At 43.2% G+C, this 26,116-nt stretch overlaps 1 protein-coding gene across 1 annotated transcript; it reads left to right on the top strand.

Annotated features, from left to right (window-relative positions):
* The first annotated feature begins 144 nt into the window (after nucleotides 1-144).
* FASTKD1 (FAST kinase domains 1) lies at nucleotides 145-25,393 on the top strand. Its single transcript, XM_081023915.1, is given in 16 exon segments — nucleotides 145-1,268; nucleotides 2,514-3,021; nucleotides 4,212-4,280; nucleotides 7,504-7,629; nucleotides 8,223-8,571; nucleotides 8,575-8,621; nucleotides 10,276-10,386; nucleotides 12,474-12,605; nucleotides 13,677-14,163; nucleotides 14,985-15,099; nucleotides 16,127-16,255; nucleotides 18,560-18,691; nucleotides 19,258-19,371; nucleotides 20,853-20,994; nucleotides 22,084-22,198; nucleotides 24,803-25,393. Coding segments are annotated over 15 exon segments (2,493 nt in total). The 5' UTR covers nucleotides 145-1,268; nucleotides 2,514-2,686; the 3' UTR covers nucleotides 24,893-25,393.
* Nucleotides 25,394-26,116: the final 723 nt, after the last annotated feature.

The following is a 26,116-nucleotide window of genomic DNA, read 5'->3' as shown; positions in this document are numbered from 1 at the left end:
CGCGCACGCCCAAATCCTCTCCACCCTCCAGGCCGGAGCTCCAGCGCCTGCCCCTCTTCTCTGGGGATATAGAGAAGGAAGGGAAGGCAACCAAACGGAGAGTGACGGGGGGTGGCCAGCCGCCTCACCTTAACCCAAACGATGCCCTCAGTTTTTAGGTTTGCCGTAGGCTTTCCTCCAAACGCCCTGGGATTCAAGTTTCCAGTCCTCTTGACGGCTCTCGCACTGGCTCATTTTACTTCGGCTGCACCGCTTTGCTATCCAGGGAGCGCTTAGGGGTGGTAGACAAACGCATGCCGCACACATTGTTAGGGGCACGTTGTATTTGACATACAAACATATTGGCATTTATTATTATTTATTAAATGTTCTTTTTTATAAAAAGTAAACTTGCAGGAAGGTCAGGCCGACCCACGTCGGGAGAGGGGAGCATCATCTTCCCACACCGCAAACTGAAGGAGGGGAAATGGTCCTAAATGTTGTCGAGGGGTTCAGGCTGCAAGGCTACACTTTCTAGGAGAGAGTCTACTTTTGTGTTAAACGTGCAATTTTGCTGCGTTTAACCTTTCTTAGGGTTTCCTACTGTCCAAAAACAGAGAGAAAAAATCACTAGTGGCATATATTTTCCCAGGAATAGCTATTGCCTGGAAGTGTCTTAATTTTCTCCAACATAGCGCAGACTTTAATTTGTACTGTGTTAGAAAATGAAACAAAAGGGTCTGGTTGCATCCCTTCCCGATCCTGGATCTCCAGATGGCGGGTGGCTGGGGATGATGGGGGTAGTAGTCAACATCTGGGCCCCCCATGTTGGGATTTCTCAACCTTGGGTCCCCAGATGTTTTTGGAATACAACTCCCATGATCCCTAGCTCACAGGACCAGTGGTCAGGGATGATGGGAGTTGTAGGTCAAAAACATCTGGGGACCCAAGGTTGAGAAAGGCTGGTTGCGATCTTGCATGTATTATCAATAACCCTTGGCCAAAAATAAATTCGCAGATCCCTAGGGAGAGGCAAAGTCTAATAAATCAGCTTAAGGCTGGCAGGAGTCGTCCTGGGAGTGCGCTTTTTAAAGCAGCTTGCCATCACACTTCTTCACCCCACGAAATAGTTGTAGCCTAGGTTCGCCGCAAGCAATGTTGCACAATGGAAAGACTACAACTCCCGACAGGCAAGGAGGCTGTCGGTGGAGCATGCTGGGAAATGTAGTAGCAGATTCTTCAACCAAGACCCGATTGTTGTATATAGGACAGAAGCTGCGGAGCGGCTGGTAAGTGTGTATTTTTTGCGGCCGGTGTGGACGGAGTTATAGACATTTATTTCATTGTTAGCCAGTTGTCTCTCTATGCGGGGATATTTGCTGCTGGAGCAGAGGTGGTGATCTCCCACCATGTGGATTCTAGGAGGAGCCTGCTTTGCAATAGGCAGCATGGTCGTGTGATCTGTAGGAAGTCTCCCTTTTCCTGCGTGCGACATGCTTCTGTTGAAAGAGATGGGCTTATACTTCCTAAGCAGCGCAAGGGACACAAGGATCCAGGCGGTTCACGGGGGTTCAAACTGTTACCTTCACAGCTGGAGAAAGGTGATAATGTCGATACGTTAGAGGTTATACTAGGTTTATGTGTACAGGAGTGGGCTTACTCTCACGTGGCTTCTACAGAGGGGGTTTTGTGTTGGGTTTTAAAAAAAATAATAATTGAGAAGGAGCTTCACTATTCTGTATGAAAATGAGTGGATGTCAAGACACATTGTTTTTAAAAATAAAAAATAGACAATCTAGTGAGTTTGGATTTGTTGGAAAGGTTTTGGGTCAGATCCATCTTGAAATCAGGAAGGAAGTACAATATCATTATCACCTCAGAACACCAGTGAGAATACATATTCCTATGATCCTAGAGTTGGGTGGAACCTTAAATGTGATCTAGTTCAGCCCTCTGCTGATTCAGGAAATCCACTTATCCCGGGGGAGGCAGAACCAAGTTATCTGCGAGGTAATTGGTCAGTTAGTTAAGTATTTCTATTTATTTACTTGATGGGGGGGGGGGCAACTGCAGTGGATTGATTCACGCATATTGCTATATTACAGCTTAGTGCTATATGGACAGATTTCTCAAGTATGGTTTGTTGAAACAAGCTAACTTCATAAAACCTGTGCTTTGAAGTTGACAAGTTTCAACAAACCATTGTTAAGATGATCTACACTTTGAGTTCACTTTTCCCGGTGAGCAGCAAAATAAAAAATGGAAGCTGAATCGAAAATGGAAGTGAGAGCTTCCAAATTCCTCTACAGCCACACCGGAGGAGGGGAGGAATATTGAACCTGAAGCTCACTGCAACTCATCATGTAACACTAAACCATGATTTTGAGTGAAGTTTGATTGCCAAATATTGTTTGTTTGGACTATTGATAGGCTACAATATTGATACAGGCATGCACAGGCAGACAGAACAATCAAATTTTGTGGTTTAATAACTTATTTGCAAGACTAATTATTTTAAACTGCTGCTTTTGCAGGTTCTTCAGAATTATTTCTGCTTCTTCAACAATAACTACAAAGAATAAGGGAAAAGCAATATTATATATCTAAATGCTTCACCTTGCTACTAGCTTGTGGTTTGCATCTGATTGGAAGTGAAGAAGAGTAGCCTCATTCTGGACATGTTTCAAAAAACATAAAAATCACAAATATGCTGTCTGTAAGACGTTTTTATTTATTTGCACTGAGATGTCGCCAGTGTCAGACTTGGAGTAGTGATCCCTTGTTAAGCCAGCTAAATAACTGCATAAATGAAGATCAAGTGTTTGACGTTGTTGGAAAGAACAAAACCAAACTTTCTGAAAAACACGTGGGAAGGGCAATTAATATACTTTGGGGGTTTCAAAAGAAGAAGCCTGAGCCTCTGAGGCTTACTGATTATGTAAAAAATCACTCCCAGTTTCTTATACTTCGCATTTTAGCAGAAAACAAGATTGAACAAATGGATAATGAAGCATTAGTGGATATTCTGTATAATTTACTCAGGTAAGCCATATAGTATGATGCTGAAATGTAATGGGGTAAGTTTATTAACCTGGGTTTAAAAAAGTAATTGTGTTTTTTAAAAAATATATGCTTAAACTGAAGCATCCTGGTTGCTGCAAAAGCACAGCTCACTTGTACAATGCCTGTTTAAAATTTGCTCATATTTCTCTATCTAAACAGTGTATGATCTAATGAGTCATCCTTCCCTGTGTCTGACCTCCATAAAAATGTATGAGATTACTCTCACGTAGCAGATGTTAGGTGTACAAGGCGGTGTAGGGACTGACAGTTACAGGCACAATCAAACCAAAGCAAAGGTAGCTTGGCTGCCAGTATTTTCTCCCATTAATGTCCTGATGTTAGGCAGTTCAGAGGGAAACTAGACAATCATTGCGGAGATGACAACAACTTCCAGAGGGTTCTCACTATTGGTTACTGCAGGGATGGGGAATCTGTGGCCTTCCAGTTGTTGTTGGACCACAGCTTTCATCACCCGTGGTCATTGGCCAATGCAGGCTGGGGCTGATAGGAGTCCAAAAAGTTTGAAAAGCAAAATACAAAGTTCCAGCTGTGGCTGACTTTCTGTCCTAAGCAGGTAGAGCAATGGAGAAGAAGGAGAGCCAAGTGTTAAGGGCTGAATGTGAGCAAATGCAGTTATGCATATTTACGGTTGTTTACAGCGGAGATGAGAGGAAATTCAGCCTCTCGGTAAAATATTCCATCGGCGCAAGCCTTTTTGCCTGCCTGGCGTAACAACCTCTCCTCTTCTACCACTTGCATGCTGTTTGTGAGTTCTCCCAATCCCCACACTGCCGATTTGGGGGTGCAATGGGAGGCGAGGGGGGGACCCCATTGCGCCAGCGGGAGCCCTTGAACTGGCTCCTACTAGTGGAACTAGAAAGCTGAACCTGGCCCAGGGATTTAAGTGGTTAAGTAAAAGGCCTTGAAGAAAATGTGGGGTTTAAAGGGGAAAGAGAGTTGGCATCCTAGCTGCACAGTTCCAAGCACTGATCTGTTCATAGTTGTAAGAGGCTTTCTAGAACGCACAGGGAAAGTGTTCGGTAAGTACAAAACTCTAGCAACCAGCTATCTGTAATACATTTAAAACTGCACAGGTTCTCCCCCCCCCCCCCAATCTCTGTTAAAATATCTATGCAGAGCATTTGACTTGTCTTTTGGTCCTTGTGAAGGTTTGGAATTGAGGCCCATGATTCGCTGGTTGAAGAGCTCGTCATGGAATGCTGGAGAAGATTAAATGGGCAAGTACACATTAAAATTAAAATCCTATAAATTGAAAGCTTGAGAGCTCATGCTTATAAAAACTATAACAAGGTTAGTACTGACAAGCTTAATTTATTAAAAGTATGGTAGGCCCCTTTCTCTCTTCAAAGCTGAAGTAGTGCACTGAGGACCATTGTACCAATAAAGGCAGCTACAGATTTAAGAATGTAACACTCCTGGATAGATTTTGAAAGGTGAGTTTAGGCTTAAATTTGATAGCTATGTAACTGGCAGTAAGGCTAACTAACCTCAGTGGGATTTATTTCAGTATAAGATTGCACTGTTAAGATTCCTAAATGAAAGCAGTGGAAGACTTGGTTTTAAACCAGTTTATTGAAGAATCTATAAAGATTTATGGGAGAAAATAACCTCTGCTCCAGTACGCCCTTCCCTGAGGAAGTTAAAGTGTACCAGAACAATAAACTCAAGAATCTGGGCTAATATCTAAGCTTTGTGAGCGATATACATAAAACTAGTTTTTTTTAAAAAAAAAATCACAAAATCAGCAAAATTTAAAAAGAAGATATATACTGTATGTTAAATTATGTGTCTCAGTGGGCTTGGTGACATGAAGATTTCAGCAGGGATTTAAAGTAGTATAGTGAGGGTGCCTTATGTAGATAGGCAGGGATTTGGAAAACTTTAATGTTCAGGGCTGTGGTCAGTCACAAGCTCACTTTGGGATACATGTTGCTCCTGTGTCTGATCTGCACCCTAGAGCCCTCCCTGTCCTCTCCCCCGCCTCCAGTTCTGATGCACATTTAAGTAAAACTTTAAAGGGAAAGAAGGACAAGGCAAGGACCCTCTGCTAAGTTGTACCTGACCTAAGGTGGTCACAACAGCAGTACTACCACTGTACTTCAAATATATGCTAAATAAAAATAAGAAGCTGCTCCCCAAATGCATGTTGGGTTAAAGATGACCCCCATTCTGAAATGGTTGGAGGCTACTAGTCTAGAAATGATATTTACCACTTGCCAGAGGGGGCTGAGGCTGGTTATTTACATGTTTCTGTATGGTCCAATGAAAGTCAGTCTAAATGTCGTGTGGAGCCTTAATGGACAGCTCTTGAGTTAAAATTCTCAGTATGCCAATTTTGATTGGTGGGTACAGATTCAGAATTTTCAGCTAGATGGTGTGATTGGCTGGGGCTAGACTGGAGGGGCCAGAAGAAGTGTATATAATACTACTGGGTGCTGGTAAGCAGTACTTAGTTGAGTTAGGTAGGACACATCCACACTTCTGCTTGTCTAGAAAGCATGGGTCCAAGAGGTTTTTTTGCTTGACCCGCTGCTGGGAAACCTGCTGTTTACCACTGAAGACGAACAAACATCAATCCACAGAGAAACCAATTGGCATTTGTTCCAGTTCAGGTTTTCCCAGGGGAAAGCAATGGGAGAAGTGGAACTGTAAACAAGCCCTTGGTCAGAGTTGTGGTTGGTTGCCAGTTCCACCAGAAGACAATGCCAGGATCAGGGAAGAAGCTAGATCTGAGAATGGCCAAAGACTTGCTGGGGGATAGCTGAATCATGTGGCTTAGGCCGAAAATACCGGGGGAGTTGTTTTGGGATGACTGGTAGGAGTACCAGAAATATTATTTCCATGGTAGTACAGTGAGACAAACCTTTGCTTCAATAGATCAGTGAAAGTTTGGAAAAAACAAACACTTCCAGCAAAGTCCTCAGCTAATGTACAGTGGTACCTCAGGTTAAGTACTTAATTCGTTCCGGAGGTCCGTTCTTAACCTGAAACTGTTCTTAACCTGAAGCATCACTTTAGCTAATGGGGCCTCCCACTGCTGCTGTGCCGCCGGAGTACGATTTCTGTTCTCATCCTGAAGCAAAGTTCTTAACCTGAAGCACTATTTCTGGGTTAGCGGAGTCTGTAACCTGAAGCGTATGTAACCCGAGGTACCACTGTACTGAGGAGGTTTAACGAGGGTGGAGAAAATAAAAGGTCAATTTGGCTATAGCATGTTAATTGGGTAACCGATTGCAGTGTAAGGTAGAGGTGCGATATGTCTGTCGAAAATGGCGTCCTGGCTGAATTTTTGAAAATTGTTTATAATTCTTCGGGAAAACCCAGGGGTATGTCAGCCCATTGCAAATTTCCTAAAAAATAGCTTTAAAACTTTCCCCCCCTCCCTCCTAGTATCATGAGTGGACTTTGGTACCGTAACATGGTGCCCTCAACAAGGGGAAAAAATTGCCTCCACCCCATTCTTATTTTCACAATAATTACTTTTGGTATAATTGCTTTTATATGCATCTTTTCAGTAGGTACCTATATAAATATAGGGATGATGATGATGATGATAGTGATGCACATACTTGGCTTGGCAGGGGAACTGTCCTAAATCTAGCACTGGTGGCCTGGTTTTAGCAGAACCATTGGAGTGGAAGTTGGGTTTTGTTATTATAGAGTAAATAAGTAAATACCCCCCTTCCCTTCACAAAGGGCATCAGCCGTCTCAAGGCAGCTTACAAGGTAAAATAACATACAACAAACCACACTTAATAAAACCAGCAGTAAACAGTAAAAAGAAAACCAGTCCAGAAATGTTAAAATCTGTTTTACAAGGTACTTGAAAGTAGTAATGTAGGATGACCGATAACTGCAGGATGTAAAGCTATTATAATTTGTTACCAAGGGACAGTTGCAGGTTTGCTTGTTATTTTTAAATCAATAATGTAAGTAAGTAGTGAACTGCTCTTCAAGAATCTCTTAAATTTTGTATATAGGTAAATGGTTTTTTAAAAAAATTTAAGAGATGTATATAGGTAAATGTTTTAAATAGGGACGCGGGTGGCGCTGTGGGTAAAACCTCAGCGCCTAGGACTTGCCGATTGAAAGGTCGGCAGTTCGAATCCCCATGGCAGGGTGCGCTCCCGTTGTTCGGTCCCAGCGCCTGCCAACCTAGCAGTTCGAAAGCACCCCCGGGTGCAAGTAGATAAATAGGGACCGCTTACCAGCGGGAAGGTAAATGGCGTTCCGTGTGCTGCGCTGGCTCGCCAGATGCAGCTTGTCACGCTGGCCACGTGACCTGGAAGTGTCTGCAGACAGCGCTGGCTCCTGGCCTCTAGAGTGAGATGAGCGCACAACCCTAGAGTCTGGCAAGACTGGCCCGTATGAGCAGGGGTACCTTTACCTAAATGTTTTAAAGCTTTTGTAAAGCAGGCTTTTCCTTTTATATCCTCACAGACTCAGCATGCCTCTGCTATCTAAATTTGCAATGTGCCTACATGACCAACAAATGTACTTTAGTCCTCTCACTGGTGATATAGCTGATATTGTGAATAGGAACTTGGATTCCATACAAGATGGGAGGTAATGTTAATTTAATAAATGTCTCAGAAGAATTGAGAGTATTTTTGTTACCGTTCTCATGCATATACAGCACTACTGTAGCATACTTGTTTAGGCCTTTCTTGTTGTTGTAAGTTAGCTGAACACAATTCTAATGAAGGGGCACCTGATAGGACACCCCGTATGTGCGTAGGTTCCTTGTGGATATCATTTTTACTGTTTTTTGTCCCTGTGGATTTAAATCCTCTTCCGCTGCAATCCTACAGTCCCTAGGAGGGCATTGCAGGGACCCTAGGATATAGCAGATCTCTCTTCATTGGCAGAGAAAGATCTGCCCTTCTGATATGGAAATATTTCCGTTATTTTGCTTGAAAACACTCCAGTCTGCATAGCATTAAGAAAAGACTCAAGAACAGCTTTGCCTTGAAGGCAAAATGCTTTTTCCTTTAATTTTTGCCTCTTTCAAATAGAGTTTCAAAAAAAAGATACCCAGTTTCATACTGCCTCAAAACCTTACCTCCCCTCCTCTAGTCCTTTCCATTTTTAATGTAATGTCCTTTTAAATATTGTTGGGTTCGTTCAATCACTGCATACTTTTTTTGGAATGTTTTTAGGGTCTTGTCAATTTTGATGGTCAGCATATCTGGTGTTATCTCGCAGCATTTTAGAGATCGGTTAATACAGAAGGCAGAGTTTCTTCTGGAAACCTCGGAATCTGCCCCCTTGAATAACGCCAGACGATTTGTACAGTTTCTCCGGAATGTCAAACTACCACATCGACCATTGCTGGACAAGTGTAACAAAGTTTTTCTTCAGAATGCGAACCAGCTAGGTGTTGATCGTGTAGTTATCATCCTTGGACTTTACCAGGCTTTACAATTCAGCAACATTGAGTTAAAATTAGTTGCTAAACAGAAACTGATGGAAGCAATGGATGACTACAATAATTCTTCAAGCTTCCCTTGACTGTTTGTTACCCTTGCACCCATGGCAGGACCAGAGGTCAGAGAACGGTAAGTTTCACTTCTGGCTTACTTGGTGTGCATGTGAATACATTTTTCCATAGAAAAGGAAGTGAATTTTTCCATGCTTTATCTGAAGGCCATTGCTATCTGAGGCAGAATAGGCTGCAGTTCAACAAAGGGAAACTACAAATGCAGTGGAGTTGTGCTCGGCTTATGCTATTAATGCTGAAACACCCTCCTGTCGACTTGCTTTGTTACTATTGTTGACCCAAATTGACAAAATAGATTTCAGGTTGCATATATGCACACACACACCTTGCCATTGTGTTCTTTTTCACTCCATCTGTGACAAATTCTCTTGTTGTGTTGAGGAAAGGCAACACAACAACGGCCTTGTTGAGCACACTTAACTCCTTCCTCAGAAGTAATGGAGACTGCAGAATTAGTCACAGGCTCAAATCCAAAGAGATGTGCACAGAGTTTCTGTTACCCTGAAAATGTCTTCAGAAATTTGAAGTTCCATGGGTACCACCAATAGCATAGAACTAGAACAGAGCACTCTCTATTCTCTTGGTCCATTTGAACAGTTTTGGTATTTTGTTGCAATATTTAGACTGCTCTTTCATCTCAATATGCATTTGTTGATACCAACAGCCAACAATAATTGCTTGTTCCAAAAGTATTTCTGTACAGTACAGAATCATGTGGTTTGTGTTGCCGTTTTTCTTTGCTCACAATGGCACAAGAGATGAGGGGGCTGAGGTCACTGTTCCCTACAGAAAGAACAGAAGCTAAGGTTCCAAATTTCACCCTTCACCAATCCAGAACCAAAAGTGTTATTATTTATTTGCCTTGGATCAGCTGCATGCTTTTCCTGCATTGTCTCATATGCTGCCCTTGTGATGGTGGAAGAGCACATTACCGAATCTGGGACTTAGGAAACATGCTGTATTTGTAGCTGTATGTTGTTGTTTAGTCGTTTAGTCGTGTCCGACTCTTCGTGACCCCATGGACCAGAGCACACCAGGCACTTCTGTCTTCCACTGTCTCCCGCAGTTTGGTCAAACTCATGCTGGTAGCTTCGAGAACACTGTCCAACCATCTCGTCCTCTGTCATCCCCTTCTCCTTGTGCCCTCCATCTTTCCCAAAATCAGGGTCTTTTCCAGGGAGCCTTCTCTTCTCATGAGGTGGCCAAAGTATTGGAGCCTCAGCTTCAGGATCTGTCCTTCCAGTGAGCACTCAGGGCTGATTTCCTTAAGAATGGATAGGTTTGATCTTCTTGCAGTCCATGGGACTCTCAAGAGTCTCCTCCAGCACCATAATTCAAAAGCATCAATTCTTCGGCGATCAGCCTTCTTTATGGTCCAGCTCTCACTTCCATACATCACTATTGTAGCTGTATAGTTATCAGTAAAGGAACCACACAATTCTCCTGCTCTTGAAGATATTACTCATTCAGTGTGACCCTAAGTTAAAATGCTCCCTGATGGGGAACCTCTAATCCTAAATGTTTACTGGAGCTGTGTGTGTTTTAAGGTTATCTTTCATTCTTTCAAGATACATTAAAAGCTTCACTTTGTGGAGTCTGTTTCCATTTCCCCAAGCACGCTTCTTTCCCTTTTTGAAATAAGAGTGATATACACAACTCTGTGACCTCTTAAACTGCTGGAAATATGTAATATTTTGTATGTTTATTTTTAGGTTAACTGAAACTGCTCTACTAGTGGCAGATGAATTTGACCATCAGCAAACATTGGCAGTGGCGGACACTATGCAAGAAACAGAAATCAGACATCCACAACTGATTCAAAAGTAAAACTTCAGTACAAAATGGCGACTCAAAATGTTCTCAATTTCTGTAACTTCCCTTTTCTGACTGTTCAGAATGCAGCAAGTGAAAAATCTGTAACTTCTGTTTAGTTTAAGAATGACTGATACAGAACGCTGAATATGCTTGCACTATATGATATGCCATTGACTTACCTTACACCACAGTCCTAAACACATCTATTGGAAGCAAGTCCCATTGATTTTAGCAGAACTTGCATCCAGGTAAGCGTGCCTAGGATTATGGTGTAACTCATCACTGTTTGGTTGACATTAAGCTCATTTGACTTTTTTTTTTTTTTTGTGTGTGTGGAAATGTATGCTGGAATGTGCACAAGACATGTCCTGACACAACAGGTGTTAGTAAACCCCAATGAAGCTGGTGAACAAAAACAGCAAAGTTATTTTGTCCCACTTTGTGCCTGAGGCCAAACTAGGCAAAACATTAAATGCATCTTTACGCTTAATGTACCTGCTTTTAAAACGGAAAATCTATCCCATGAAGCTGTTTTTGCATGGCCACAAAGAATCCCATAGTGCCAACAGGAGGTTTTCTTACAATTCAAATAAGCAGCTTTAGAGAAGAGGTTTTCATCAGAATGGCAGCAGGAGAGAAAAGGCTTAAATCCCACCCACCTGTTGCATTCCTAATTTCTGATCCCTCTCACAGCAGCTATTTACAATTTTAAACATGCATATTAAATATAGGAAGGTATTTAACATCCCATCTAGTTTCCCTGTTATGGTGGCGTGGGGTAAAAATTAAAGAGCAGAGAGAAAATAATTTTCCTGCATCTACTTGGTGTTTTCCCTTTCTCTGTATGGTGCCCTGAAATTGCTGCAAATACAGTGACCAGGATCAAGACCAGCATAAACTTTTAGTCTCCCTAAAAGTATGAGGGCCTCCAACTGAATGACATTTTTCTTCCTCCTGCCATATATGAGTAGAGGTGCTTTTCACTCATATGTTGTTTGTGTCTGTTGGATACGGTCCACTGTCATGGAAAGCGGATAACACTTTCTTCCTTTCCTCTCTGAAAAAGTTAATTTAGTTTATAGTATTCTATGGTATACCCAGCTTGACTCCTTCCATTTACAGAAGGCTCTGGGATTCAGCTGGCACTTAGGTAAACGACAGGGGTGTTTGACTTGTTTTGGTCAAATCCTCTGCCTCCAGAGCAGACATTTCAGGTTGCAAGGGGCTGCAGGAGAAAGGGGGATAAATACAAATTGCTTTCCCATTTCCATTAATATTAGCCTCTACCATATCAAAGAAACATCCACAAACGGAAGGGCACCGTTGGATCCATTCATCCTTTTATTAACTATGTTCTTTAATTAAGGACAGGAGTCCAGATTGCTGCCAGTGAAGGCAAGGCCAATATGGACCTGATTTTCAGATTACACCATTTTTATCGCTGGAATAAGACAATATATCTATTTGCAGCAGTGTATGGGTATCCCAACTTTGTTCAAGTTTCTGGATATAACCCAGTGATCGCCAGCCTTTCAGGGCAAAGGGATGGTCACTTCTGGAATCTGAGGGAGTGCCACAGGGTACCAGCTGAAAAATAGCTGCCATGGAGGATATGGCATAATACAAAATGTACAATTCTGGGATCTAGTGAAATGTGGGCGTGTGTTTAAGGGCGTGAGCTCATTGTAAAAGAAGCTGAGCCACTGCAAACAGCAGCAGAGCAGGAAGAGTAAACATTCTATCATGCATTGTGGATTTTTGAAGGGACATTTACCATGTCTTTTAATGGGCACTGCAAAGAGGTATTGACAGGCACAGTGGCACCCACCGACATCATGGTGGTGACCCCTGGCATAACAACACATGAAATGCAGGACATCATTATCAGAAAGCATTGACAGATCCCAAGCAGCCTGCTTTTGCTGTTGTGCCGATGTTACAGATAACTCCATTCAAAATAGATTTATGATCCGTCTTGTAATTTAATGTGTGTGCATCTCAGGGCCAGGGCAGTTTGTAAAATACATCTTCACTATTATTTGAAAGGCTTTTAATTTCACCCTGATATTTAGCCTCATCTGCTTTTGGTTTTCAGGATTGTGTCTCTGCTTTACAAACATATGGATCTCTACAAACCAGTAGAATTGGCCAAATTGACCTACGCCCTCCTCCTATTTCATTGCTCCAATCCTGAGATTTATTCCAAATTACAGAGATTGCTCACCAGGTAAGAAAGCACATTTTATCAGCAAATATATTCTGATGATCGCTTTCTTTATTAATTTGTTACATTTGAATCCTTCCCTTAGCAGAATTCAAGGAAGTGTTGTTGTTGTTGTTCAGTCGTTTAGTCGTGTCCGACTCTTCGTGACCTCATGGACCAGGAAGTACAGTGGTACCTCGGGTTAAGAACTTAATTCATTCCGGAGGTCTGCTCTTAACCTGAAACTGTTCTTAACCTGAAGCACCACATTAGCTAATGGGGCCTCCCGCTGCTGCCGCGCCACTGGAGCACGATTTCTGTTCTCATCCTGAAGCAAAGTTCTTAACCCAAGGTACTATTTCTGGGTTAGCGGAGTCTGTAACCTGGAGCGTATGTAACCTGAAGCGTATGTAACCCGAGGTACCACTGTACTTATCAAAATTGCAGTTTGCAGTGATCATCTTAAGAAGGCATTCTTCCTCTTGCACATGGGAAGAATATCTCGCTTCTAAATGAAGCACACTACTGGCTTTAGAAATAACATTTCTGTGCAAATGTCTATTTAATTGATAAATTAATCAATTGAAAATGTCTTTGATCAGGGTACTTCCCTAATTTTCATACCCTTTTAAAATTTGATACAGTGGATACAATTTCTTGCTAAGGAATTATAAGTGAATTGTATTGGGGAATAAGCTCAGTCTGACCCAGTTTGCTGTATTTTTTCCTATTTTCACATTTTCAGTGTGTGGGACTAGGGATTTAAGTAGCTTGCAATGATATCTGTGGCAAGAGCAGCTGGTGTGGGTGGGTGGGTTGTTCGCCTCCCAGCATTGGTGTCACTGTAGCTTACCAGGGTTGGGGATGAGGTGGCAGGGAGTTTGGTGCTGGCCACACTGCTCCACATCTTCCTTCTGGTAAGCCACAATGATGCCACTGCCTCCCATACCCGCTGTTCGCTCCTGATCGGTCGGATTTCTTTTCAAGCAAATATGCAATTGACCTGGGTGTAAAATGCACCAAAAAATATTTGTGGCCTGCCGATTTTCACTCTTCATCACTGACAGATGTATATCTCTCTGTTTTGCATTCCAGCTGTTTACACACTAATGTCGTACCGACGGATATTTCCATGCTCATCCGTGTTCTTTCCTTGCTTCCTAACTCCTACATGGATGAAGTCATAGTCACTCGAATGGAGGCTGTAATGCCTCAATGCAGCTTGAGTGATTTGAGTTCCTTCGCCACAGCTGTTACGAAATGGATTCGACGTGATCAGCCCTATCAGCAAAGCCCCACGGTGCAGTACGGAAAACTTTTGCAAAAAGTCAATAATTGTGCCCTTGAGAGACTTCAGAAAGCCAACGATCTGGATCTTCTGTTAGACGAGTTGAAATACATATCTGGAGACTGGTTTGAAGAAATGCTCCTTGAGGAAACCATGGTTGCTCTTCAGCGCTTGGCAGACCAGATTACATGGACAAATGTGACAGAGTTGTCATCTTTTTTTGCCAGAACTTCCTATCTCTGCGTTCCATTACTTGATAGAATAGCTGCCGTTACCGTTCAGCATATAGATAAGGTACTAACGACACATGATCATTGCATCTCCCTTGAAAGTGATAGGACAAACAGCATGCAGTGTTACGTTTCATGTGTATTCTTATTTGGACATAGTTTATCAGAGCTGTGTCCCCCCCCTCCCCCCAGTGTATTGGGTCTGCATTGCACACTACGCTGCGTGATTTGATTGCTACTCCGGGAACATGTATAACTTGCTCACATTAGGGAGAGACTGAAGACGAGGATCTATTTTATAGAAAGCATATCCCCATTTACACGGGTCTTATATTCCAAATCCCCGTGTGCATCAGTGAAGTTGCATACAATGGGGGAATCAGCTGTCGGCTCAACAAAGCCCCACTGATGTGTGGGGAAGGAACTCAATGATGTTTGCAGACCACTTCCTTAACTTTTGTTGCTTTTTGAATAATAATAATAATAATAATAATACCCCGCCTATCTGGCTGGATTTCTCTGGGCAGTTCCCAACATTAAAAACACGATAAAACATCAAACATTAAAAACTTTCCTAAACAGGGCTGCCTTCAGATGTCTCCTAAAAGTCAGATAGTGGTTTATTTCCTTGACATCTGATGGGAGGGCGTTCCACAGGGTGGGTGCCACCACTGAGAAGGCCCTCTGCCTGGTTCCCTGTAGCCTCACTTCTCGCAATGAGGGAACCACCAGAAGGCCCTCAGAGCTGGCCCTCAGTGTCCGGGCTGAACGATGGGGGTGGAGATGCTCCTTCAGGTATACTGGAGGAATTATTAAAATCTGGCAGACATACGTGGTAAATGCTGACTGTCCTTTTCTCCCCCACCCCCTTGCTTTCTTCTCTAGGTTTACAGTTCTGAGATTTACTCTGTTCTCCGTCCCTTTGCTACTCTAAATTACGATCCTCCCCAGAGTGAAGAGTTTTTTGAGGCTTGCCTTCAGCACTTGAGCTCTTGCTTGGGTAAGTTCATCAGAGAGGAATGGTAGCCAGGTGACATTCCCCCCAAGGTGCCAATTGGTAGTGTGATGAGTGCACAAGGCCAAATAAAATCTCTTTTTGAATCAAAGAAAAGTGATACAATTCAGAACCTTCTGTTGTTGTTTTTTGGGGGGGGACGGGGGACGACGTTGTGCTAACTATTCTAAACATCGGTAGGTAGAATGAATTTAAACTGGTGAGCAGTGAAGTGGCAGCTCTTCCTTTCCCCATCTTTCAAAATGAGCACAGTGCTAAGCAGGAGCACATTTTAAACTATTTGTGCTTGCTGATACAAAAATACCCCCACAGATTTTAAGACAAAGATTCATTTGGTTATTTCCTGTAAAGGGCGCTTATGAAGCTGCTGCTGCAAACGTGCCGCTCACAATGTGGGAAGACCCAGTTGCACAGCCTTAGGCACGGCAATGTATGGAGAAGGGGCTGGCAGGCAAGGACTGGGTGAATACAAGTGTGGGAGTACTAGCAGTGATTTTCTTACATAAACCATGCTGGAGAGGATGTGGGCGAGGGATCTATTATTGTGTCCAAATTAACGTCAAGGCCAACAGCATGAAAATAAGCTCTATCAGTGTACAGTTAATCGGGTTGTTTTTAGGACTGTGACATTTGCCATCACATTCTTCCTTCTGTGATGGTTCCCCACTGTTTTCCACCCGCCCTGTTCCCAGTCTCTATATCCCTGTTCCTTCTGTTCCTCCGGACCATTACAAAATCTGAACATCAGTTTCCAGAAGCAGAATAAATAAGCAAATGTATGTAAAAACACTCAACATTTTAGACTTGTTCATGTGTCACTTGTGTGTGGGGTGTAGCTGTTGAGAAAGGAACAGGGATGCACTTTTATCCCCACCCTTGATAAGTTCCTGTGGCGAGGAAGGGGCTCTGTGTGATTGTATGGGTGTGGAGAATTCTAGTTTCCTATCTGTTTCTCCACTTCTTCAGAGATACTGTCAGTTAAAGGATACACTAATATATTTGTTTTATACAGGTAGTTTTGAACCGCATCTCCTTGTGCTGCTTGGTTTTGCTTTGGCTGTTGCTGAGTATTTTCCAGAGAATGTGATAAAGGCTATATTTAACATCGAATTTCTGGCCAAACTAGATGCCCAGCTTGAAAGTAAGAAATAATTACAAATTTTAACAAGACTCTTGCATTTTGTAAGAGATTGTGTGTATGTGTTTTCTTTTGCTCAGAACAGGAATAGCCAACTGCATTTTTTGATACTACCATCTTCTTGGTTTCAAATAATCTACCTTGGAATAATATTCCTATGTTTGAGTTAGGTTATTTTCAACAAACCACGGTTTGCCAGTTCAGAAACAACAAACCATGGTTGAGCCTGAAGCTTGCCTAGAATACTGTTTAATGGGATATGCGGGTGTGACCATATCCTCCACATGTAAAAATTGGCAAAGCACAATGATTCTTTTCTTCAGATACATACTCTGCCTTGTTGCATAGCGAGTGTGCAACATGCAATTCAGATATTATCTACCTAGGAGAAATATCAACCTACTTAGTATTTCTTCCTCTTGCATACTACTCCCCAACACCATCATGGGAAGGAAGTAAAATTTGATTCAGGCTAAACTGTGTTTTAAATGTCTTCTCTTTCCACCCAGCTTGAAGGAATAAGGATTTTCAGTTGTGATTGTAAATGAGGTTACTTGTTTAGAGAATCATACAGCAGCCTTGAGTCAGGTAGTTCTTCCCATAAATGCTCCCCCAAGCTAGGTCAGGAGTGAAACATTACTTTCATTTTGTTTTTAAAATGAAGGTACAGTTAAAACTAGCATTTTAATTTAGTCTGTTCAACTATAAATTTTCATCCGATTGAGACTTCATTTATTCATTTGGGCATTTCTGTACTAATCAATCCACTACATGTCATCTGGCAGTTTCCATTTTTACTCAGATGTAAGTCCCACTTTTCTTGGTGAAGCTTTGTTCACTGTGCGTAGAATAATACCTTTATTACTTGCTTACTTTCATCCCCCCTGTGCCCTCTCTAAATGGGGGAAGGAGGAGAAGGCATGGTGGACCCCCCGAGTTGTGGCTATGTTTGTGAGGAAGTTGTCCTCTGCATCAGCAGCACCAAGACAGAACAGTGATTTTCCTTTTCCCTCCCAGAGGGGAAAAGAGGAACGAAGATCTCCTCACCTTCTCTATCGTCTCTTTGAAATGCTTGTAGATAGGAGCCCTCAAAATTCCAAACAGCCAGAATATTTTAAAAGCCAAAAAGGGTAACAATGCTTCTCGGCTTCATAAAGAAACCCAGAGTGAATTTTGACTTCTGGTTGTTGTTTTTTTGCTGAAGCCCTATACCAATTGAGTATGAATTAAACAGGGCTCTATGTAAGGTTGTGATGATCAATGTCTTTTCCCTTCTGCACGGATTCATTTTTTAGAAAGCGCTACTAGTTCTCAGAAACTGCTGCTTCTGCAGAGTTGCAAGGCTACCTCCACAGCCTGGCTATTCACAAGAGTAGTGTTGGAAGGCGGTGTTGGCGAGGCATATCAGACCCCATACCTGTACCAGCTTCGTATTAGACCTGCTGCCAGCTGGCTGTGAGGGCAGCTTGGGAATCTGTGGATCCCAGGCCATCTTAGCCCTCAGAAGGCCCCATTTTGTGGGCTATTCATTGGGCTCTGCCAACAGGGGTAGGGTGAGTGGAAGGCAGGAGGTCTGTAACAGTGGAGGTGTCAGGGACTGGGCAGAGGAGGAATGGTGGAGACCACTTCTCCATCCTGACCCAGGGAGGAAGAAGAGAAAGACAGTATAGATTTACAACAGGGGTTTGAGGGAGGAAGCAGCTCGGAGGCAGATGAGGGGGAAAGTTGGGAAATCGTGGGAGAGCCAGAGCAGCTGGCTGACATGTTGTCATTAGAAAGCATTTCAGACCCTCTATCTATCTGCCAGAACTCGGTGAGCCTTAAAAGTAGGAGAGCAAAGAGCTCAAAGACAGAGGGCACTTAGTGGCACCTGTAGAAGTGACAAATAAGGAAGTGGGAGAGACGGGGGGGTGGGGTGGAGATTCACTTGGGACAATGCTATTATCCAAGAGGCTGGGTCCTATAGCCTCTCTCTGTAAAGATTGAAATAAAAAAGGACTGTGAGAACCTTTTCCTTGTCTTTATAATCTCCTGGGCAACCAGCCGGGAGCCGCTGACAGCATCCTGACAGGAGGCTGGCTGAGCCAGCAGAAGCAAGCAGAGGGATGCCTCTGTTCAGTTCAGTGCCCCCACAGCCCAGTGTACAGTGGTGGGGGTTGGATTGCAGCTTAAGAGACTTCTGATTTGCTTCTGCGGCCGTGTCCTTTGTCTGAAGAACTGCTTGCTTTTGTACTTACAGAAGAGCTGTCAGGCGTACAGTGGTGTAAATAGTGTTCGTTTTTTCCCTCCATTTTTAAAAAAAACCAGCGCTACCGGGTTCCTTAAACCGGAGGGTCCGCTTACGGCTGATGGAACTGAACCGAGCGGTCTGTTTGGAGTGCCCAGAGCTTCAAATTCCATGGTTTCATGAGCGCTACTGTCAGCAACTACAGCGAAAAGGTGAATATTTAACCTTTTAAATGACAGTTGCATTATGGGTGCCTCAGTCCATTAAAAAAAACACCGTTACAGAGTCACATTTATTAAAACTCATAACATTTCGGAAATGGCTTAAACTTCAGTTATGTCCTTGTCAGCCTGCTATGAAGTGCTATATGAAGTTATTTTTTAAAAAAACAAAACAGAAAAGATGCTGACAAGCTCAGGGTAATATCCATTTGGTACCCTTGCATAACGTATCTGCTAATGGAAGAATGCAGGAGGTGATCCCCCCCCCCCATTTCCTCTCCCCATTGAAGCCCATAGCACCCTCTGAAAATCTGCTCTGGAGGGTTGGGGAATCTCCAGGATGGGTTGGGAGTTGGCATGGGGCGGGGGGACAAATTGGCAAAGATCGCCTCCCTTCTTCCTTTAGCAGATGCCTCTACTGGAACAAAAGCTCAAGGAGCATCGCCTGGATTCCACCTTCTGATAACGTAACATGCGTCGTTCTTGTAGAGTGATTCGTGATATTTTATTCTGTCTTCCCTTTGGTTTTTATGCTTTGTTTTTGTTTTCACCCCCAGGCAGTGGTAGTCTTAGCTCGTTGCAACAGCAGATTCACGGACTGCTGGGAGAAATTTTGGGAGGAAGCCACTTTGCCAAGGTGTCTGTTCTCACTCCATACTACTACGGAATCGGTGGGTGTTTAATTCATGGGAAATCCTCTGTGGTTCAGCGTTTCATGGGGAACTCTCTCAAAACATTTCTCAAATGTACAGAAGCAAGTCCTGGCTACCCCAGAGGCTTTCCAGACAATCTGTTTATAGTTATCTGAATGCAGTGTTGTTTATTTTTCCTTATTGAAGGCCTGTCCTGATTCACAGGCCCAAAGGAGGGCCCGTGCGAGTGGCTTGATGCAGGGATACCAAAGAAGGATGCCTCCAACACTGTCAGGGCCAGTTCTTGTGCTGGGGCATAAATGATAAAATTATTATTACAGTGGTACCTCGGGTTACATACGCTTCAGGTTACAGAGTCAGCTAACCCAGAAATAGTACCTTGGGTTAAGAACTTTGCTTCAGGATGAGAACAGAAATTGCGCAGTGGCGGCAGCGGGAGGCCCCATTAGCTAAATTGGTGCTTCAGGTTAAGAACAGTTTCAGGTTAAGAACAGACCTCCGTAATGAATTAAGTATGTAACCAGAGGTACCACTGTAGTAGTAGTAGTACTTATATACTTTTATTTATAAGCTATTCAAAAAACAAAACAGCAGTTTACAACAATTCTACTTAAAACCACACAATACAGCTATATAGAGCGCATTGCATTAATCCAGCCTCTGGGTTACCAATGTACGGGATACAGTGGCCAGGCTCTTGCAGTTGCTGGATGCAATGAGGTAGTATGAGAGTCTTGACAACTGTGCTCCCCACCCACTTTTGTAGCATTTCATGTTGTTTTAAAGTTTAAATTGTATTTTAACTCAGCCTTTTGAGTGCAGCCGTGAAAATTCCTCCCCTGATTCCTCGCCCCCAAGCAGAATTCCTCACAACTAGGCTACTCCCTAACTTTCCCTATAAAATAGCTACTGCATTTGCATGAAACTTGTGGAAACTGTTGGGCCATGGATAGAAATGCGGTTGGGTGATGCTTTGCATCTTTTGGATAATAAGCCCCAGTGAGGAGCATATTTAATTGAAATCAGTAGCACGTCCTTCCAAGTAATTGTGCTCAGGATCTTGGTGTGAAAAGTTGTACTAGTGAAATCAGTGGGACTGGAGTGACATAAGCAGTAAATAGACAGCCTGTGTGTAACAGAGAAGTTTTGCTTATAGGTTTTCTTTTCTTTTCTTGTAAGTGGTGGCCTGTGTAACTATTATCCTGACCTTAAATAGTGAGTGAGTGCTCTGGGAGCTAAAGTATTGTTGAAGCAAAGTATGAGCCTGGTGAGTACCTGGATTGTAGATCACTGGAGCCCCACGTAAGCTGTTTCATGCTTTACTTAAGAGTCTGCTCTTAAGTATACAGCTCTTAAGTATATATGTGTGTCTGAATATACAGTAGTAGTGCTTGAGTAACATTGTGGTTTGTAATATTGCACTGGTGGAGGAGTCATGCCCCACTGTAAACATTAACTTCCTATTGTGACAAGTCCTGAGATGATAATTTTTATTTCAGACTTTGAGTGTATTCTTGATAAAAACAAGAAGCCTCTTCCGCATACCGAACAGATTGTTGTCATGGCTGACTTGAAGGGAATGCACTGGGAGCAAGATGGCCTGTTGTTGGGAAGGAAAGGGCTGCCGCCCGGAGCTCAGAGGTGGTTACATATTTTCTGTGTGCTTCTATGGTCAATAGTCCATCTTCTTTCGTACTGTTTTATGCCAAGTACAAATTCAGGGAAGGCTGATCTGTCCCATTGTACGTATCTGACTCCACTTGCTCCTAAAGAGTAAGTGAGAGGCAAATTGCACTTACAACTTTAGTCGCTAACAACAACATTTAAAATAACAGCATTTAAAGTCAGTTGCTCCTTACTTTGGCCTGAACCTGAGTGCAAACTTCTGTTGCTATTTAAACTGGGAAGCATATCTTCGCATCTGCGTGTGCTCTTCAGCCGTTAATATGTTTGACTTTGAATAAAATGCTACATTGTGAAATGCACTAAGCTTTATTACAAGGCCCTTAGGGTTCTTGGACCAAGGCAAGCTGAGTTGAAATAAAAAAGGGCGTTTAGAAGGATATTTCATTTCCTCCCTTAATTTACTGCAATTTATTCTGGATAGACACCTTCATTGAGTCTACACCATTCCTAATGTAGAAACTCCCTTATTGATAGGGCAACCTATATTTGCTTTAGTTACTTGCTCAATGGAAAGTTAATTTCTAGCTGGCTGTGTTGTTAAAGAGTGTCCGTTTTAGTATTCCTTGAACTTTATTTGCTCTGAAGAAACCTTGTTAGATTTTACTGTTGTTCTGGACATATGCCACATATTTGCAGAGACTGATGCACATTGGGATGTGACAGATCTCTCTTGTTCAGGGTTAACCTTTCCATTTCAGTGGAGTGAGGTATTATAAGTGTGCAAAGGAATAAACATAGGTTGTCTCCCTCTACTGAAAAGAACTGTGAAAGTTCTCCTTGGCAGGGAAACTGGAGGCATCAGCCTTCAGAGGCCCCTTGCTCAGAAGAGACTGATGCATTTGCAGTTTACGTTGCAATACATGTTTTAATATGATAAAACTCTGCACTTTCCCTTGCCTCTTTTTACTTCTGAGGTGAGACATACATACAGTTTCAGGAGTTTTTTGCCCCTATTATCTAAAGGGCTCACTTTAGATTCTGAGTAGATTCTGTTTTCAGATTGTTGAACCTATAATCATGCACATATGATTGTATTGTATTCAGAATTGCAGTGGATTTTCTGGATTCAAAGGCCTTTTGTAAGAACTTGAATCACCTGAAAGGAGAAGCTGCTATGAAAAAGCGACATTTGGAGATTCTAGGATACCACGTTGTTCAGGTATGTTGTCCTCTGGATTTTGTATCAGTATTGCACATACCGTATTTTTCACACTATAGGGCGCACCAGCCCATAGGGCGCACTTATTTTTTGAGGGGGGAAATAAAGAAAAAAAAAATTATTTCCCCCCCGAGCCCCAAAGAGCAAAGAAGCCATGACAGCGAGCGGGATGGATTTTAGCCTCGGTGCTGGGGGTCCGGGAGCGAAGGCGAGGTTGCGCTCAACCTCGCCATTGCTCCCAGGGCTGGGGGCGGGGGAAGCCTGAGCTTCCCCCGACCCCAGCCCCCAGAACAGGCTGTTGCCCGCAAGCCTTGGGAGTTCCCGCCGGGCTCGCAAGGCTTGCGTACATTTGCGCGAAGCACGGGGCGCGCTCCGGAGTGTGCCCCGTGCTTCGGGCTGCAGGTTGCTGCCCGCAAGACTTGCGAGCCCGGCGGGAACTCCCGCCGGGCTCCCAAGGCTTGCGGATAGCTTCCTGAAGCCTCTTGCTCTCCAGGCTTCAGCGAAAGCCTGCATTCGCCCCATAGGACGCACACACATTTCCCCTTCATTTTTGGAGGGGAAAAAGTGCGTCCTATAGGGCGAAAAATACGGTAATTTCAGAGTTATCTGACAATATGTCAATATTCTTTATTTGAAAGTTTTTTATCATAAATATTGAGGGCTGTGTTCTGCTTCTACTCAGGGTAGACCCATTGAAAGTTAGTTGGATTCAGTCCTCCACCCTTCTTCCAAAGGTTGCTTTCTCTTCTTCTCAAGTTGAATATTATTATTGTTACCACCACCACCCCTTCCCATATGGTCTTGCAATCTAAAAACAGACCAGGGGTGGGGGTGGGGAGACAGCAAAGGGGGAAAGATGGAAACAGAGGCAGGAATAAAAAGAGGAAGAAGATGCCATTTCCCCCCCAGTTGCTCATGTTTGGATTTAGAGTGGGACTTAGAGCTTGAAAGTTATTCCAGAGGCTTCAGCAAAAAGATGGGCTTTGGTTTGAGGAAAGTAAGAGAGGTTATTTAAACTTATACAACTGAATAAAAAGTAGAGAAGTTACATTGAGTTTTAAAAAACATTGAAAAGAATTACACAGTTGGAAGATGTGTTATCAAGTTCATCTCACAACCTGTGGACCTCCATACGTTGTTTTACAACAATTCATATTATCCTTGCTCTTTGGCTAAGCTGCCTAGGGGAGGGGTCAGCAAACTTTTTCAGCAGGGAGCCGGTCCACTGTCCCTCAGACCTTGTGGGGGGCTGGACTATATATTTGGGGGGGGTTGAATACACTCCTTTGCCCCACAAATAACCCAGAGATTTTAAATAAAAGGACACATTCTACTCATGTAAAAACACGCTGATTCCCGGACCGTACGTGGGCCAGATTTTGTAGGTGATTGGGTCGCATCCGGCCCCCGGGCCTTAGTTTGCCTACCCATGGCCTAGGGCTTCCAACATCTGGGGACCAGGGCTGCTATAGTGAATACTATTGGGTCATACTTGCTGAAACTTTCGAAGTATTCTTTTCATTCTGTTTTTGCTACCTAATATGAATAATCTTTCCTTGCATTAAGTGGACGAATGAGAGCATCTGCCTGGCAGCTACCTACTTTGTTTTCGTATCTTACCACATTTACCAATATTCTTCATAGTACTGTATGGTATTTGCAGCCTATTATAGCTAAAAAGAAAGGGAGACACCTTTTTTCAGATGAGTTCCCTATCACAAGCACTTCTGTTTGCGCAATAGGGCTCCCCCCTCTGCCTTTAAGGAGATGTAAAACCATGGGCAGACATTTAAGGAACTTCCTGCTCTGTATGAATTCAATTGAGGTCTGGAGAGATGGGTATCTTCCGAGCAACACCTTAGTATTGATATAGTTAGCTATGACCAAGGCTGCAGCGCTGTGTCAACTTACTCAATGAGTACCGTATTTTTCGCCCTATAGGATGCACTTTTCCCCTCCAAAAATGAAGGGGAAATGTGTGTGTGTCCTATGGGGCGAATGCAGGCTTTCGCTGAAGCCTAGAGAGTGAGAGGGGTCGGTGCGCACCTACCCCTCTCGCTCTCCAGGCTTCAGGAAGCACTCTGCAAGCCGTGGGAGGGCTGCGCAAAGTCGCGTAGCTCTCCCACGGCTTGTGGAGAGCTGCCTGTTCTGGGGGCTGGGGTCAGCGGAAGCTCGGGCTTCCCCCCGCCCCAGCCCCGTGCCTGGGGGGGAAATAATTTTTTTTTTCTTTATTTCCCCCCAAAAAAACTAGGTGCGCCCTATGGGCCGAAAAATACGGTAAGTAGAACTTACTTTTGAGTGAATATGCATCTTTCCATTGAAAGCAGTCAACTTATTGGGATGATCCTGTTCTTTAGCCTCAGTGCATATGGAATACTGTTCAGTTTCCTAAACTTAGGTGACCAAGTGCTCTGTAACAGGAAACTTGACTAGTGTTATGTCTGAACATGTTTTCACTTATCATGTTCCCCTCCAAATCAGTTTACAACCAGATCTAGAAGCAGCCGTGTAACTATGCCAATACAACAGAGATTCTTGTTAAAAACAAGTATCTTGATAGGTTTCCCTTGCTATATTTCTACAGTAAACTTTATTTTATTTCAGATCCCTCATTTTGAATGGAACTCCATGGAGCTGTCATCAAAGGAGGCATGGATGGAGTATCTAAAGAATAAAATATATGAAAAGGTTTGATACGATCACGTGAAGAAGACACACAATCATGAAGTTATTTTATATGGACTATGGAACATTAAATATTTTTAGCCTGATGTGGCTTTACTGAAATCCCTTTTTAAAAATGAAATCATCACAACGCACACTAGGCTCTAGTTCCACAAGGGTGACCCACATGCGGAAGCAGGTTCACACACCTGCTGCCTATGCAGATGTGCCTCTGGATTTACATTTGGACCTGGATTTTGATGCTCCACTAGATCTCCTTGAAATGGCTGGATAATTCTTCCAATGCAGATGAGAATGCGTTTCCCCATCCGTAACCCTCCTTTCTGAACCCCCCCCCCCCGAGGGTTGGAGAACTTCCAGAGCTGCTCCCCTTGAGGCACAAAGAGCTGCCTCTTCCACCCATAGGAAAATATCAATCATACATACACTGACCTCTCAGAATCTTAGCTCAGACACATTTGTGTTTCTCATATGCATACAAATGGGCAATAAAAGACAATGGAACAAAAAGCCTAATGGAAGCCATTAGGATGGAATGTGTCTCTGCACCTTGAAATTTCGCTTTAGGTCAAAGTAAGTGAAAGTAAACCACACTTGCCTGTTCCTCTCAGTTTATGATACCTTTATACCTGCTTCTTCCTCCTACAGAGCTACTACTAGCCTGGTGAACAAGAAAGCTACCACACTCTGATTTTTGAATTGGTTCCAGCTAGTAAATGTGTCATGTTGCTATTTTAAAACTAGCTTCCTCTGCTAAGAGCTGGTGAATTGCAGTAATGTTTCCTTCCCAGTATGAATCTCCCCTCGGGTCTGCTGCTGCCACAGCCGTTGAAAGAACAGGAGACATGCAACAATAGCACAAGGGCTTGAGTCTGCCAGGCATTGTGAGTGACAACCACAGGTTGCTTGTCCGTTGCAGAGAGGCAAACCGCTCCTCCAAATAGTTGGCATTTATTTCATGGTGTCCCCCTCCTATTTCAGGGCTGGCCCATGCTTTAAACCTGCAGAACTCCACAACTCAGCAAATATCACCCCCATATTTTAAGGGGAAGCCAAGCTGATCTTTAAAAAATGGAGGCGGCTTCCATAACCTAATTCTCAGAATGCAAGCACAGGAATTGGCTATACAGTTAAATGAATACCAGGCAGAGGGAATTTCTGCTTATGCAGGAGAGGGGAGTTCCCTGATATATTTTTTTAGAAATTGTCCCTTCCTATTGCAACTCCCTGATC

The sequence above is a fragment of the Podarcis pityusensis genome (assembly GCF_964106645.2).
Source record: "Podarcis pityusensis genome assembly, chromosome: 1".
Classification (NCBI taxonomy): Eukaryota; Metazoa; Chordata; class Lepidosauria; order Squamata; family Lacertidae; genus Podarcis; species Podarcis pityusensis.
The sequence above is the reverse complement of the archived record's forward strand: the minus strand, read 5'-3'. Positions and strand labels throughout refer to the sequence as shown.